Raw genomic sequence first — 15341 nt, 5'->3', positions numbered from 1 at the left:
TGTTACTGCACAGGTTGGGCTGTGGGGGATCATAGCTACCAGCACACCAGTCGCCAGTTATCTCCAAGCCTTCATGAAGTATAGATCGAGTTTCAGGTGAGCCCCTTTCAAGGTGCTTTGCCATCTCCACAGAGAATCGTTTGTTAGAGCAGCGTTACGCGGTGAAATTTTGCTTCAAACTGCAATTGAGATCCCATGACATGATCAAGACTGCTTATGGGAGTGAGTTCAATCAAGTGTTTTTGAATGGCACCAATTGCTTCAGGAGGGAAGAAAGCAAGTTGAAGGTGAGCAACGGTCAGGACGTCCTTCAATGGAAAAAAGTGACCAAAACTTAGTGAAAGTGCAAAATCTTTTGAATTCCTACTGCGTCAGACTCAGAAAATGAGTCGCCCTCGTCCATCCAGAAATCACTGGACCATGGAGACTCCATCACGACAATGCGCGAAGCCAAATTGCCTTTGTTGCCATGGACTTCCTGACTAAACATGGCATCACACAGCTTCCCAGCCACCTCACAGCCCAAATGTTGCTCCTTCAGACTTCTTCCTCTTCCCTCGACCGAAAAGGGTTATGAAAGGAAGGCACCACGGCTTGGTCCAGGGCATTCAAAAGGACGTAACAATGGAGCTGAAGAGCATTCCAGGGAGCCTTCAGTGATTCGCTGGAAGCGCTGTGTTGTTGCAGAAGGGGCATATTTTATAAACTATTAAGCTGATGTGTCAAAACTGTGAATATTCTTTCAAAAAAAAAAAATTTCAGTCCTACTACCTTCCAAACAAACCCTGTACATCTCAAACCGAAACACCACGGTGACACTAGCGAAGTAAAGCATTGCGGTTTTACTTAATTTCTGAGTAAGCTATTCGTACGAATTGAAATAATTCTTGCATTTAAACTTTTATTCCAAATTAAAATTTAACTTGAAATAAATGTAAATAATTACTGAGAGAATTAGATTTTTGTAGTGTAGTTTACGTGAGATGAGATCACTTGGGGTCACGTGATATGAACCAGCAAATCAGCTTGTTGAACCATGAAAGCATAATAAATTCTTAAATTAATGTCTTTCTACAAATTTATTTCATTATTTATTGGCTTTTTACAAAATTTTAAACGATATTAAAATGTTTATGTATTCAAAATAAAAAAATTCTTAGAACTAGCATTTGTTTGTTTTATGTGTATACTGTGTGTTGTCGCCAATAAAGTCTGCTTTATGAGATTTGCACCGGCGAAACGGAAAAGTACCTTTTTTTCGTACCAAATCGTAAAATTACGTTTTTTTTTTTTTTATTCTATGCAATGAAACTGGTGAATTATTCTCAGTGAACCACAAAAAATTAAGAAAGGAGCTTAAAGCAGTATAGGATAAATGGGATAGACTAAACAGAATGCTGAAGAATTTTACCTGTTATTAGCCTGAATCCCGCCAGGCAAAACAATTAAATGCATTTTTATTTAAATCAATCAGATTCACAGGAAACTAAAGAAATCTGCAATTTCCTTGCCGAGATTAGAACTAAGGACCTCTTGAAATATAAATACAATATATGTAAGAAAAATAAGGAATATGCAAAATATTAAATTAGCAGCATAAATTAATTTTCCTTCTGTTTTCTAAAAATAGTAACCTCTATTTGCACTGCATCATTTCAAAACTAATGTATGTCATCTGATTCTTATGTAATTCTGATGATGTAAATGGAACTAAAACAGCCAATAGAAATTTTACAGAAGTATTAACTATCCAATCAAACTGTATTGAGAACCAAAACTAACTCAGTCTGATTTCACCCTGAATGTAAGACACTTGCTTTCTACGCTTTGGCCTAGCTGGACTAATGTATGTCATCTGATTCTTATGTAATTCTGATGATGTAAATGGAACTAAAACTCAAACAGCCAATAGTAAATTTACAGCAGTATTAACTATCCAATCAAAATGTATTGAGAACCAAAACTAACTCAGTCTGAATTAAGATTTCACCCTGAACATAACGCACTTGCTTTCTAAGCTTTGGCCAGTCTGTGCTCCTTCTATCTTACTGCAAATTTATCTAAAATGTAAACTTTTTGAAATAGGCACATTTGTGCCAAATTGTTTTTGGCCACAACACGTTTGCTGAAATAAAAAAGGAAGATTTAATCTGCTTTTGCCTCCAATTTTCTGTTCATTATAGATTAACAATTCTACAGCATCAAAATTCCTACTGGTCATTACTTCTGACTTTGATTTTATCACATATTTATTATATCACTTTTCTGCAGCATTTGTAACTTTAATTTGTATAAAATGTATACCATTATTTTTTATTTTTATTTTTATTTATTTATTTACTTATTTGAAATTGAAATCATGTCAGGTTAGAGAGTGGGTGTAAATGTAATTGCAAAAATTGGTTTATATTCTTTTTTCCTTTTATTTTTATATAAATTTTGCTCAAAGTGTCAAGTGTAACAAAATGTGAATTCAGTGCTCCATAATTGTTCAGGTTTAAATATTTTATATTACTACACCTTGTAAAGTTGGTTTGAAGCATTAAAAATGAGTAATTAATTTGCATATTCTCTTATTTTTTTTAAAGTTTCTCAAACTATTTTTTTAAACATTTTAAAATTTTTTAAAGAATCTTTCCCTTTTAATTTGCCTTTTACTTCATTATAAAATTTAACAGTTTCCTTTTTTTTACATTTAATTTAGAGAATTTTCCCAGGTTGGCATAATCTTTTTCTCGTAATTTATAAATTTTAAGTTTTTGTTAATATATATATATTTTACATATATATATATTTAAACAAATCTGTACAATATATTTATATATATTGTACAGCCATTAGGGATTTTGAGGGCAGGACACAAAAAGAAATCTGCAATTCTCATGCCAGGATTTGAACTCCGGACCTCCCGAATATGTTTCGAGTGTGCTTCCAGTTACACCACAAAACATGTGGAAAGAAAGGAGATATAATAATGTACACATAATATGCATATTGCTAAGAACTGTGTTTACTCCATTTAAATCACTAATTATGGTCTAAAAGGTTTGTCATCAATACAGACAAGAAACAGAATCGCCAAAGTTTGTTAATCAATAAAAAATAGATTAAATTTGGAAGTTTAATAGCTTATGCTTTGGCAAAACACTATCATGTGGAAGGTAAAAAAAAAAAAAAAAAAAAAAAAAGCATTTTATTCATGATGGTGGCAACAGATTGCTTTTAAATAGCTTAGTTTGTTCATTAAATGTTAAAGTTAAATATCTTACATTTTACAAAAGGGCCAACACACGGGCACACTGAAGATGCTTTATTTCAAGTACTGGCAACATACTGTTTTCAAATTGCCCATTTTGTTAATAAAAAATTCATTAAAATTGCACAAATTATTAAATAAATTTTTTAAAAATTTACAATTTGTGTTTTAAGATACACATGTTCAGGTGACTATGTTGGTTTAAAATTTGATCGGTCTGGGGTTTCTTTTCCCAGGATGTGAGGAAAGAACATACATACATACAGATTCTTCATTATTTAATAACAGAGATTATTTAAATAAAATCCAAACTTGAGAAATTTTTAAGGATCAATAGAAACCTTACATAAAAATATTTAATTCATTGGAGTAAAAGCAGGCTACTAAACTATGGAACCATTACTTTCATAGCAATGCTGATTTACAAATGAAATCTCAAAATTCTTACTTACACTTTGTCTCATCTGATAAGTCCCCACAATTGTTGTGACCATCACATATTAAATTATAAGAGATACAATGCTTATTTTCACATAAGAACTGATTTCTTCTTTTACAAGCTCCATCTTTTGAATCAACTGCAAAGATTATAGATGAAAAACGCTCAATTCTTAAGAATTTTAAGGAAATCCTTATACTTAAATCATAGAGAATCATTTCTTGTAATTAATTCATATTAATTACAAGTTTCTATTTACATGTTTAGTTACTACAGAGTGGCAACAGTAAGAAATCTGTTAGAATATAACATTGCTTTGATGTTGCAGTAAAAGCCACTGAAAGCACGAATAAATTAAAACTTTGTGTATGCTTTTTCTCCATAAGGTGTAAGAAGATTTTGCTAAATTTAAACTGATGATCTAAAACCTGAAAATTTCTGGAATCGCCCAAGTCCTGATGATTCCATATATCGGACTTTGTAGTGTATAATAAAATTAGCTTATGCTTTTTAATGTGCTACAAGCTATCATTTAAGCTGCATTTTTAGAAATAGTACAATCCCTATATTCTTGCCCTCTTTGGTAAATCATGCACTAAAATTAGTAGGAAAAGAAGGAATAATTGAATAAACATGGTATTTAAAAATAATTTTCGGTACTTTTCCGTTTTGCCGGTGCAAACGATAAAGTCGTCAATAATGGTACAACTGATGCCAAATGCCAATAACCTTTTACGCTTCATTTTCAAAACAAGTCACAGCCATTTCTTATCAGATTGATCGTTTCTTTCAATACTGGAATACAATTACACAGAATTTTTACAAAAAATAATTAAATTTTAGACCCTAAGACCATTCACGGTAATTAAGCCAATTAGGATGCAATCAGACCGCTCACTCGAAGGCAAAAATATATGAAAGGCAAAATTAAGGGTTAAATTCATCAATTCTAATGAGAATGCACTAGTGAAGTAAAGCACTGCGGTTTTACATAATTTCTGAATAAGCTGTTTGTACGAATTGAAATAATTCTTGCATTTGAACTTGTATTCCAAACTAAGATTTAATTGAAATTAATGCAGATAATTACTGAGAGAATTATATTTTTATAGCATAGTTTACGTGAGATGAGATCACTTTGGGTCGTGTGATACGAACTGACAAATCAGGATGTTGAACCATGAAAGCATAGTAAATTCTTAAATTAATGTCTTTTTACAAATTTATTGTCTTTATTTATTGGCTTTTTACAAAATTTTAAATCATATTAATATGTTTATACCTTCAAAATAAAAAACTCTTGGAACTAAAATTTTTTATGTGTATACTTATGCTGTCGCGAACAAAGTCTGCTTGGCGAGATTTGTGCCGGCAAAACGGAAAAGTACCTAATTTTCTTAAAAGATGAGTTAGAACTATGCTTGTTAACTAGAACTAAAAGACTTTTATAAATGTAGAACACCTCTAATAGAAGATGTTTTTTGAACAATCCTGCCTGCAGAAAATTTTACGGAGATTTTTTGGCCAGCAATGTTGGACTATGTTCAATATTGAACACGTTTCTTTGCAGTGAAATACTGTGCACACCAGTTTTCTTTTGCTTGCAGGAGAAAAAGAAGCTCAGCTAGCACTAAGAATTGTGCTGTTTCTTAATATTCTAATTTGGTGCAATGTATTATTATTAATCTCATCAAAATTCACGATACAATAAATCAGGGATATCAAACTCATAGGTACACTTGGGCCAAACAAACAAGGTTTAACTTTAGGCAGGCCGAAAAAAAAAAAAAAACAATATTTATAGAAACGTAGATTTATTTCGAATAATACAATAACAAACATATATATATATTTATATAGAAAAGAACAAGAAAAATTTAATGTTTACATCCTGATACTTGACATCTCTTCTCTGCTATTATCTTTCCTATTTCGGGAGAAATTTTGTTTGCAGTGATAACTTTCAACGCTGACCCAAGGTGAGCATCATTAATACGGTTTCTAATAGAAGACTTATTACCTTTCATGACTGAAAATAACTGCTTGCACCGATAAGTGCTACAAAACATGGAAATAATTTCATATGCGAATTTTCGAGTATTTTCAAACCTGGCTGGTAAATATTTGTAAAATTCAGGCACACCCACTTCAATGAATTTTGCTTTCAAATTTGAGTTGCATTGAACCTCGATGACCTCCATTTGCATATGGCTGGGTACTGAGTCAATACTTATTGAGAAAATCAAAGAAAACAAAAAAAATTTGTCTTCGAGGGAACTAAAACCATTAAACCTCGTTTCAAATTCATTGTTAAATTTGCAATTTTTTCTGCGTATTTTTGATACGAACAAGTATCATCTAAACTTGATTTGTTCATGCTGCACGTCGGGTAGTGCGTCAAATCTTCATTTTTAAGTTGTTTTTCACAAAGAACTAGTTGACATTTGAATGCTTTAATTATGTCAAACATGTTCGTAATGATATGATCTTTTCCTTGTAACGATAAATTTAAATCGGTTAAGTGTTTGTTATATCAACCAAAAAAGATAAATCTTGTATCCATATTGGATTGTAAAACAAACTTACGTCTTCATTTTTCGTTTTTAAAAACTGACATATTTCTTCTTTCAAATCCCAGAATTGTTTGAGAATCTTGGAGCAAGATAACTAACGTACCTCGGTATAGTAGGACAAACCCGAATATTCACTATCTAACTCACTTAAGAAAGCAGTGAATTGACGCTGATTTAAACCTCGAGATCTTATAAAATTTATAACTTTTTTTATATATGACAAAACCTTCTCCATATTTATTACTTTCGTGCATAGAACTTCTTGATGTATAATACAATGCATATGATGAATGTTTGAACCGTGAATTTCACTAAGTTTTTTTCTAAGTAATGCTACGAAGCCCTTGTTTTTCCCGGTCATTGATGGAGCGCCATCTGTAGCTACAGAATTTAATTTTGCCAAAGGTAGATTGTATTTCTGCAGAAGTCCAAAAACACAAGTAAATATATCTTCTCCTGTGGTAGTACCAAGCATCGGTATTAGTTCCAGTAATTCCTCAAAAATGTTAAAATTCTTGTCACAAGAACAAAGAAACACTGCTAATTGAGCTTTGCCACTAATGTCCGTGCTCTCGTCACAGGCAATGGAGAAACTTTCGAAACTAGAGCATTTTGCTTTGATCTGATCACTTAAATTTGCAGCTAAATCAGTAACTCTTTCCGCAACTGCATTTCGAGACAATGAAATTGATTGAAAAGCCTTCACATTTCCAGGACAAACAATTTCTCCAGCTTTCATTAGGCATTCCTTGATGAAATCACCGTCTGTAAAAGGCTTTGAATGTTTAGCTATCAACTCGGACAAGACGTAGCTTGCATGTACCGCCGCTTCACTTTCTTGCAATACTTTACTAAACATGGACTGTTGCTTTTTCACTCCTAACTTGAGCTCTTTCAACTTTTCTTCTCTCATTAATCCTTTGTAATTGTTATATTTCGATTTGTGTTGTTCGTAATGATGTTTAATATTATATAACTTTGGTACATTAATAGTATTATTACATATCAAGCAGATTATTTTATCTTTTATTTCACATCAAAAATATTTTAATTCCCATTTTACTTGGAATATTCTATGTTCGTCAGCGATTTTTCGTTTAATTTTACTACCACTTGGTTTTGATATAGACATACTGAATATAAAGGGCTGGAATAAACATGGTTAAGGTTAAAAAGTTAACAAAAATTTATTCTTTCCACAAGAGATAAATCAAAATGCTGAAATATTTCTTCAAAAATATTCTAACAATATCACAAAATGTCAAACGTTTAGCAAAAATCAATTCAAAACAGAGAAACTAATTCTATCTCACAGCGAAATTGCTACAAATCAATCACAGCATTAAGTAAACAAACAGTTCGCTAGAACTACAGCTACTACTGAGTTGTTTGTTCTCGGCTTTTATACGTTTTATGATTAATTTCTCGAATATACTGGAAATATCTATAAATATCTGGATTTTTGTGGATGGCAATAGCAATTACGAGATATTTATTTATTAGGTATTAAATGCACGTGCTGTTCTATTTTTAACCTTCCAACGCAGCTGACTTTTCAAAAATCGTCTGCGTTGCTAAGGCAACATGAAGCAAATCTAATTACAATTCTAAATAAAAAAAAACTAACTAAATTAATAACTATGAAATCCGTAACAATATGAATTAAGTAATAATTACTAATAAAGCACAGTAACCAATATATCGTACAAAACTATGATTGGAAACTGAGACCATGAGTTCGGCCACATTCGGCTATCGGGGGATGCGTACAAGTTCTGAGTGCACGTGTCTCCCAAAAGCCGAAGGTAGCTGAATGCAAGCTACTCACACGCATTTGTAATTTTAAGTAGTGTGTGTGTCAGCTCGCTGTGAGTAATCTAACAACACTGAATAAATTATCGTTAATTACTTAGCAGTAAACATTTCATTTTTTTCTTCGTCGATATGTTATTTTATTATTATATGTTATTATTTGCCGATATATTGGCCGGGATGCAAAAATATTTGTTGTGGGCCACATGCGGCCCACAGGCCGCGAGTTTGACATCCTTGCAGTAAATGATACTCCAACAGCAAATCCATCATCTAGCCAATGGATATCAGAGGTTCAAATTCAGTGAAATGCAGATATAAAGCAGCCTTTACAAAATCAATGAAGCTGTAAGATCATCTAAATTCTTGAGCAGTTTTAATATAAAATCTCTTGTGTGAAGCACTAAAAGGTCATGGGTGGATGTGTCTGAGATTTACTCTTTGGTATATTTTATATGATAATAATTACGAATTTGAAGGTTTGGGTTATTAGAAGAAAAAAGGGATGTTTTTGGATTTATAGAATATGTGAACAAATGCTAAATAAACATGTTATACTGAAATCTTCAATAGCGATAACAACATCCCAATCAGTATTTACTTAACACCAAACAATTTCCAAGAAAAAAATAAGCCAAATAAAAAAAAAAAAAAAAAAAAAACTGTCAAAACTTTATATAGAAAAGAAATGTGAAATTTTCTGATTAATGGGGTATATAAAGAAATGCAAACAAATTATAAATATAGATGATGCAACTGATTACAGTGGCAATGCCCCCATCAATCAATTAATACACGGAGAAATCTGTAGTATGGATTTAAATTTAAAAAATATCACTATCAATAGTATAAAAAGTAACATAAAAACACTGCAGAGAATGAAAAGCATTCAGTTGTCAACTACCAGAAATTATTGACATGGCAATTACATAACTTGAACAACAGAACTTTGTAAATGAACAACAAATTATGTCTTTTCCTAAAATGAAAGAGAAATGCATTAGCACACATGCTTATACAGTACAAAGTCCGTTATCCAGACTCATCGGGACTTCGGCAATGCCGGATTATAGATCATCAATTTAAATCTGGTAAGATGGCATGCAGAAATTATACAATTAAAAATATGAAACCGTAATTTATGAAATAACAAGCAATTATGATCTAAAGGGTATCAAAATTTACGAAAAAAAAAAAAAAAGCTTAATATTTGTTTACTTACATTGAAACATTTCTTTCAATGTAAGTTGTTGAAGTTGCTTCATTTTTTGTGCTAATACTTTCTCTTTAATTTTCTCTTCTATAAACAGACATAATTTCTTGTTCAGTTACAAAGTTCCACTGTTCAAATCCTGTAATTGCTGTGTTGATAATACTGACTAACTTGTCAATCGAAATTTTTTCGTTTTCAATAACCTCTCTGTCACTTTCTTCACTATCGGAAGTGCGCATGTGTAAACGCTTTACTGGATTTGCGCGCATGCGTAAACGCTTTACACGCATGCAAAAGTTTGTGGCTTTGTACTGTATAAGCACGCAGGATTATAGATCATTCCGGATAATGGACGTTCGGATTATTAACTTTGTACTGTATATATATATTTTAAAGCTTAAATTATATTAAAATTAATATTTAATCCTCTCAGCAGCATGACCAGCTTTAACCGGTCATGAGATTTTTTGGTCACTTGGTATATATATTAGCTTATAATTTAATATATTTTGCTTCCTTACTTTCTTTAATAATGTAAATGCCATCTTAATGAATGTAAGTTTGTGAAAACACTCACTAAAATAAGTAATTATACAAATTTAGCTAACAAATGCTGTTTAAATACAGGTCTTCAAGAGAGATTCAAAAATCTGTGCCACTCAGAGAATTAATAAAGCATATAGAATGTAAATATTAAGCACTTTTTAAAATAAATTTTGGTCCCCTTAAGGTGATAAAAATGCTTCATTATTTCACAAACAGCCATTTTATATTTGAAATTTTATAATTTTGACATGTCATCTCATTAGATTTAAATAAATGATCTAAAATCTGGAAATTTTTGAAATCTTTACGATTTTGGATGTTGGAGTATTTCTGTTTCTTGTTTACTACTTAAAACATGAAATTTTAATTATTTCCATTACTTCAAAGGTTTGATCAGTACTTCTTAATGTTTTTTTGGGAAAAGTTCCAATTCTTCCCAATCTTTTTAAGGGGGGCAAAATAATTTTCTCCAGACCATTAACCATTTTCCTGGCAAGCGAAAACCATGTTTAAATATTTATTTAATGTAAGAAAATGTTAATGCACAGCATCAATCAAATCAAAAGGAAATAACTAATAATAAATTAAACATTATATTCTAGAAAACTCACCTAAATCATAAACAGTATAATGTGCCTTAAATCCTGTCACATTGCTGGGCACAGACACATTTGCACTAATAAATTTTAAAGTTAGGTTATTGAAACTTCCAGATTCAAATTTTAAACCCTGACAGTTTTCATTGGAGCATATTTGCTGTCCAGCAAGAACGACATCTGATTCTTCATTATTGAAGATAACAGTGAGATTATCCATGCTTGAGTTCCGTAAACTAACATTGGAAAAAGTCAAAAAAAGACGAAAGCCCTCTTCTGCAGTAAGAGTCACACTACAGTTCAGGTTAGGCAAATACCAGGAGCCATTTTCAGGCTTTGAATTCATTATTAAGCTCCCAGAAGACTTTTCTCCCAAACTGGGCAAGGTGTCAGGCAATGATTCACCGAGACAGTACTTTTGGAAGGATACTAGAAGAAATGAATTATTATTTAACAGAGGCAAAATTTATATTAATAAAAGTATACTACTGACAAAATTATTATAAATGAATTTTATAAACAAATTATAAATTCAATTATAAAGTTGAAAAAACCCAAGCTAATTAGAAAATATAAACTTCTAGCGTGAATAAAGTTTATACTGAAAGCAAAAGAAGACTAAAAAATATTCAGATAAGAATCTTCCAATGCATTCTCTCTATATAGTTTTTACATATTTCCTGTTGACCATTTTTGGCAAGCAAGGTAATTTAACATACTCAAAAGATCTTTGCTTAGTTTCATGTAACATGCATTAATCCTTGATAAGTCACTTTATGTGTAGATTATCCAACTGAATAAAGAGGATCTGTGTGGTCCAAACTTTCTCAGAATGACAGGCATATGTCTTCTTCTTCAATGGCTTGGCTTTCTCCAGGCATCTCTACCTTATATCCTGTCACACTGCTTTCTCTTTACCAGTTTTTAAACTTTAAAATATTAAGATTTTTCAACACAATCAATCCATCTTAGCGGAGGTCTGCCCCAAGGTCTATTTTCCATGGGCTTTGCCAGAAAGATTTTCTTGCAGCAAAGATCCTCACTCATTCCAGCCAGATGGCCAGGCCATTTAAGTTTCTGTAATTTGATGAAATTTACAGTATCAGGTTGTTTGTAAATTTTATAGAGTTCTAAATAAGATCTTCTTCTCCATGATCCATTTACTTGAACTCCCCCCTCCAAAGAATGCAAGATAAGATCTTTCGCTCAAAAATTCCCAAAGCTTCCTCATCATATTCCTTGTTTGCCCCAGTCTCTGATGCATAAGGCAAGACATAAGAATTTTGTAAAGAAGCAATTTAATTACTAATTTAAGAAAGCTTAATTTAAGAAAGCTGGATTTTAAATAACTCTTCAGGGCATAAAAACATCTATTTGCAGCAATGATTCTTTTATATATTTCTGGGGCCAACACATTTTTATTATTTATCTTCATTACCAAATAAGTAAAACTGTTAACTTTTTCAAATTTATATTGCCAATTTCTAAGTGAATAAGTTGTAAGTCAGACTTTAAGCAAGGTAAATATTTAGTTTTATTTTCATTTACGAATAAATCAATTCTTTTAGCACTTTGTTCCAGAGCCATAAATGCCTGTTTGAGAGACAGTGCAGTTCCGGCTATAATGCCAATGTCATCAGCATAAGCCAGTATTTGAAGTGACTTAGTAAAAATATTTCCTCTAATACTGATCTTTAGGTCTCTAATAACTTTTTTGAATGCTATGTTAAACAAAGGGCATGCCAATGTATCCCCTCGTCACACTCTATTTTTTACCTCAAGCTGTTCTATGCAATCACCCTGCATGCATACTCCAACTATAGTTTCTTCGAGAGTCAAGGCTACAAGTGCAACAAGTTTTTCTGGAATTTTCAATTCATGCACAGCTTTTATGAGAAGTTCTCTGTTAATATGCTGTTCTAAAATCGATAAAAACATTGTGAGTCTCGATTCCAAATTCTCTACATTTTTAAAGAATCTGTTTTACGTTGAAAATTTGCTCTTGTAGATCATCCTTTCCTAAATCTAGATTGATAGTCACCTATCAAGTTATCATAAAACAGCAAAAGTCTGTCAATTCTTTTATAAGCTGTAGACAGTTAGGTCCAACAAATTTTAAAAATTTTGATGGTATATTCTCAGGTCCAGGAGATTTATTGTTTTTTAGTTTTTTTTTTATAGCATTATTCACTTCTGTCAATGAGGGGGGATCAATACGCTCTAAATTTCTGATTGTTGATCAACTAACTTCTAAAGGCAAGTCAGAATTCATAACTCATTCAGGTGCTCCCTCCATTTCTGAAGAATGTCACCTTTTGCATTTAAAATACTGCCATCTTTCCCTCTGCGCAGTGTAGTTCTTGGCTTGAAACTTCTTCATATATGATTAATCTCATGAAAGAAAGCTCTGTTTTTCCCTACTACTAAGATGTTCAACATCCTTTAAGAGATTTTGATGAAAGTTCATCTTTTCAAAACGGTGGATCTTTTTTTCCTTTTTTCTGGCACATTCGTATTCGTCAACAGCTACGCTGGTGTTTTCTTTGTATCATGTTCTTATATGCCTTATCTATAAGTTTGGTAGCAGCTGTGCGCTCCAGGTCAAACCAATCATTACATTTTTTTTTTCAACTTTTCCTATGACAGAGTTGCCATAATAGCCAATTTTAGTGAATTCTATTTTTCATCAAACTTTCCAGTTCGTCCAATTTAATGTTTTTCAATTTCATTTACAATTAATTCTAGTATCTTTGCTTAATATCTGTCAACATCTGACAGTTATATTTTTCTAATTTCACCCCTTATTTTTTATGGGCATTAGAAACTCTTGCTCTAATTTTCATCATTACTAAGTAATGGTCCGAGTTGAAATTTGCTCCATGATATAATCTGACACCCAGTATGTCTGATACGTATCTAAGACTGATTAAGACTGTGATTAAAGGTGTCACTATCTGAAGATCTCCACGTCATTTTGTGTTTACACTTGTGTGGAAAGCAAGTACTGGCCACCATCATATCATGTTCTGCAGTAAAAAATATCAACCTCTATCTGTTATTATTTGAGTTGCAATGTAGACTGTGCCCAAAAGTGATGGGTCTGAACTTGTCTTCTTTCCCAAGTTCAGACCCACCACTTGGCATTTGCATCACCCAACTCTATTTTTATAACATGTTTGGGACTGGAAGAATACAATGCATAGTTTTTTTTCGTAAAAGGTATCTTTTTCTTCCTCATCTTTGTCCTCTGTTGAGGCATGTATATTTATTATGTTATAGGTTGAAGGATTGCCTCTCAATCTAATCTAGAACAGCCTAGGCGATTTGGCCTCAAAATCAATGGTAAGATGCTTAATCCTCTTAGGAACAAAGAAACCTGTACCAAACATGTTTCTTAGGATCACAACTATAAAATACGATGCTATTTCTGCCATCTTGAATTCTCTGTCCAATCCATCTCATTTCCTAAAGAGTCATCAAATCAATCCCATAACTATGATTTCCATTAAAAAGGATAGACCCTTGGTTCTGCAAAGTGAGTATAAATTCCATGTACCAAATCTCAAATTTTTTCCAAGTCGCGTCCACATCGACAGTCCAGAAAATTCTTCCTCTGATTTCGTAACAAGAGTTTTTTTTATGGGGTGAGGTAGTTGGCCTCATGCCCAACCCCCAACCTGGAGGACCAAGCCTCCAAATTTATAAACCTCCTGATGGCAGGGGTGCCCAGCTATACCCTCGGATACTGGGTACCCAGTTCAGTTGACTTTTACGACTTACATGAGCTATATTGGGACTATTCTTTCACACCTGGAAGTCTATGATCATGTTTTTTTTTTTTTTTTTTGTTGTTGTTTGTTTGTTTGTTTAACTTTTTTGTTGATGGGTGGCAGTTGCCAAATGTGTGCCAAAGCCCCAAATGTGATAGCCTATTTATATCACACTATGAACAGCCTTGCAATGAAAAAATATATATATATAATGTTTATCATGAGAAATGCCGAATTTATGCAATTCTCTGATTTTTTCTGGTGAAAACAGGTTATAGTGTACATGGGCAGAACAATAGTTTTGCTGTACCCACATACACAGCGATCTGTTTCCCTTGAAAAGAAAAAAAATCAGAATACTGCACAAATTCGGTATCATTCACAGCCCGGCGCTGCATACATTAAACGGTTTTATGTGTTGCAAACACCTTAATAGAAGTTGCCAAATTTTCACAATGAGTCAAACTCTGTCAATCAAGTACATCCTTCAGTTCAGCAATGTAACCATTATTGTATTCATTTTCTTTGTTGTGTTCTAAATCTCAATGTTTTTTACAAACAAATCATGATATTTTTTGTCTTAAACTTAATTTTAAAATATGTGCTTGTGGAATTTGTCAGCAATAGAAGAAACTGCAGTAATATTTCTGCAGGAATACAAAATATTGCCAAAAAATCTCTAGGGATACATGTGGTAATGAGGAAACAGGTTTGGTAAAAACAGAAGATACATTTGGTAGCTAGCTAGTGTTACCAAGGTTTGTGCAATTCCAAATCTCTACAGTCCTCTAATTCTGCATACTCTGAAAGTAGAATAGGAAAAAAAATACAGAAAGATTTGGTGATGAATGTAAGTACAGTCAAAAGTCGTTAATCCGGACTCATCGGGACTTCGGCGATTCCGGATTATAGATCATCAGTTTAAATCTCGTAAGATGGCATGCAGAAATTCTAAAATTAAAAATACGAAACCGTAATTTATGAAATAAAGAACAATTATGATCTAAAGGGTATCAAAATTTACAAAAAAAAAAAAAAAAAAAGGCTGAATATTTATTTGTTTACTTTATTAAACATTTCTTTCAATGTAAGTTGTTTACTAAGTTGCTTCGTTTTATGTGATAATACTTTCTCTT

General features: G+C 32.2%; 1 protein-coding gene across 3 annotated transcripts in view; it reads right to left on the bottom strand.

The window, feature by feature from the left end:
* LOC118197609 (uncharacterized) overlaps positions 1-15341 on the bottom strand; it is a 35416-nt gene that overhangs the window by 13430 nt on the left and 6645 nt on the right. For 2 of the 3 annotated variants that reach the window (XM_035369139.2, XM_035369146.2), the window contains exons 3-4: positions 10451-10864; positions 3709-3834 (exon numbers count right to left, since the gene is read on the bottom strand). In XM_035369139.2, the coding sequence (XP_035225030.1) occupies positions 3709-3834; positions 10451-10864 (540 nt within the window). The remainder of the gene's footprint in view (positions 1-3708; positions 3835-10450; positions 10865-15341) is intronic. The other variant, XM_035369154.2, reaches the window with a different exon arrangement.

The sequence above is a fragment of the Stegodyphus dumicola genome, chromosome 1, assembly GCF_044657685.1.
Source record: "Stegodyphus dumicola isolate Sdum_Otavi_A_Nest chromosome 1, ASM4465768v1".
Lineage (NCBI taxonomy): Eukaryota > Metazoa > Arthropoda > Arachnida > Araneae > Eresidae > Stegodyphus > Stegodyphus dumicola.
This window is presented reverse-complemented; position numbering and strand designations above follow the sequence as displayed.